The sequence below is a fragment of the Rattus rattus genome, chromosome 8 (genome assembly GCF_011064425.1).
Source record: "Rattus rattus isolate New Zealand chromosome 8, Rrattus_CSIRO_v1, whole genome shotgun sequence".
Taxonomy (NCBI): Eukaryota; Metazoa; Chordata; class Mammalia; order Rodentia; family Muridae; genus Rattus; species Rattus rattus.
This window is the reverse complement of record NC_046161.1, coordinates 15,255,985-15,258,219: the sequence shown is the minus strand read 5'-3', so window position 1 is coordinate 15,258,219 and position 2,235 is coordinate 15,255,985. Positions and strand designations below refer to the sequence as shown.

The window sequence follows — 2,235 nt, the reverse complement described above, 5'->3', positions numbered from 1 at the left end:
CTTGAAATCTCAGACCCTTAGCTATCAACCCAGTAGCATACTCCAGCTTGTCAGAGGCCACTGAAGCATATGCAGCAGAGGACTGCCTGGTCTGGCCTCAGTGAGAATAGATGAGACTAATCCTCCAGAGGCTTGAAGCACCATGGAGAGGGGAAGTCTTGTGGGGGGTAGGGAGGGCACATCCTGTTAGAGAAAGGAGTGTGGAATGGGATGATGAACTGTGAGAGGACACACTTGAAAGGGGTTAATGATTGGACTGTAAGAAATAAAAGTAATTAACAAATGGAGTGCACAGCATTCTCAAGAGATGAAATACAGTTGGCTGAGAAATGGAAAAATATGCTATATATCTTTATTCTTCAGGAAAAAGAAAATCAAAACTATTATGAGATTTCATTTTATATGAGCCAGAATGGCTAAGATCAATAACTATTATAATGCTTTTATTACACAGTTTTATTTCTTTTTCTGTGGATGTATGAATGCATGCATGTATGCATGTGATTGGTACATAATCATAATGTGCATATAGATCATGGATTTCATCTTGCAGAAGTCAGTCCTTTCCTTTTACCATGATGGTTTCAAGGATTGAAATTTCCTTAGACTTAGAGGTTAGTACCCTTGCACGTTTAACACTCTGCCAGTTCACATAATCTTTTGCACATTAGTAAACTATTTTGAAAATAATTTCTTCATTAATATTCCTAGATTTTTTACATTTTCTGAGAAAATTACAAGAATCACATGTGTGAGTTTTGAATTTCTGGTGTTTTTTTCATTATCCTCTGCAAATCCTGAAGAATGAAAATGTTGATAAAGAAGTAAAGTCTTGTGTTAAATTTCAAAGACGTGGACACATGGAATGTCCATGATTCTGTACCAATTAAAACTCATGTTCAGATTACTGAAGTATAGTTTTAGAATGTTATAGCAACAGAAGTTTCAGATATTATACTTCACTAGAAATCTAATCATTTTTGTCTAATTCTAGGATTGTAAACTTTAAGCAAAGCACATATTATTCAAGTGAAATGGTCTTGCTTAAAATATTTCTTATGGCAACTTTCATGTCCTTGTTCCTTAAACTGTAGATAAAAGGGTTCATCATTTGAGGAACCACAGAGTACATCACTGAAGCCACTGCAGATTTTCCTGGTGAGGCACTTATTGCAGAGCTGATATATACCATAGAACCAGCCCCATAAAATAGGGAAACCACTGACAAGTGAGTTCCACAAGTAGAGAAGGCTTTGTACTTTCCCTCCAATGATGCTATCTTCAAGACTGCAGACACAATATGATAATAAGAATAAATGATTCCACAAAGAGGAACACCACCAAATACACAAGTTGCTACAAAAAGCACAATGTTATCAATGAGGGTGTCAGAACAGGAAAGCTTGATGACCTGATCAAGTTCACAGAAGAAGTGAGGGATTTCCAGATTTCTGCAGAAGGATAGCCTCTGTACCATGAGAGTATGCATCAGGGAATCCATAATACTAATGAACAGAGAAATTAATGAGAGTAGAACACATACCTTAGGATTCATTATGATATTATACCTCAATGGGTGACAAATAGCTGCATAGCGATCATAGGCCATCACTGTAAGGAGAAAATTTTCAAAATATGCAAAAGCAAGTACAAAGAAGAGCTGTGTGAGGCAGCCTGTGTAAGTGATGCTCTGGTCATTTGCTTGAATGTTAACCAGCATCTTGATGACTGTAGCTGTGCTTAAACTGATGTCATTAAAGGACAAATTGGAGAGGAAGAAGTACATTGGAGTATGGAGGTGGGATTCAAAGGCTATACCTAGAATTATGAACAGGTTTCCGAGGATTGTGACTAAGTATATGAAAAGGAAGAGGCTGAAGATGAGAGACTGAAATTCTGCATCATCTGTAAATCCTAGAAGAAGGAATTGTAACACAAATGTTTGGTTTTGTGGCTCCATGTTTCATGTCAGTCTTCAGGAGAGAATGTAACAAAATGAATATATAAGTAATCAAATCTAAATAAGAAAAATCAATATCATATTGTACCATGGTAAAAAAAGTCAGTCATTGTTTTCTTACTGAACATCATTTGATGAGAATTAATATCCAAAATTTTAACAGATGCCTTAATATTACATCAAACATTTTCTTTGTGTACTTAAATTTGCTGATTGACAATTTGATACACCTGTATAATGCATTATAACAAAAAACTCCACCATATCTCCCTGGT

The 2,235-nt window shown here is 35.8% G+C and overlaps 1 protein-coding gene across 1 annotated transcript; it reads right to left on the bottom strand.

The window, feature by feature from the left end:
- Window positions 1–1,021: 1,021 nt before the first annotated feature.
- On the bottom strand, window positions 1,022–1,981 carry LOC116907168 (olfactory receptor 7G2-like). Its single transcript, XM_032910123.1, has one exon. The coding sequence runs from the start codon at window positions 1,958–1,960 to the stop codon at window positions 1,022–1,024; it is 939 nt and encodes a 312-aa protein (XP_032766014.1). The 5' UTR covers window positions 1,961–1,981.
- Window positions 1,982–2,235: the final 254 nt, after the last annotated feature.

Bases quoted from the DNA above. Each gene is read 5' to 3' on its own strand.
- LOC116907168 (XM_032910123.1), bottom strand. From the start codon at position 1,960: ATGGAGCCACAAAACCAAACATTTGTGTTACAATTCCTTCTTCTAGGA.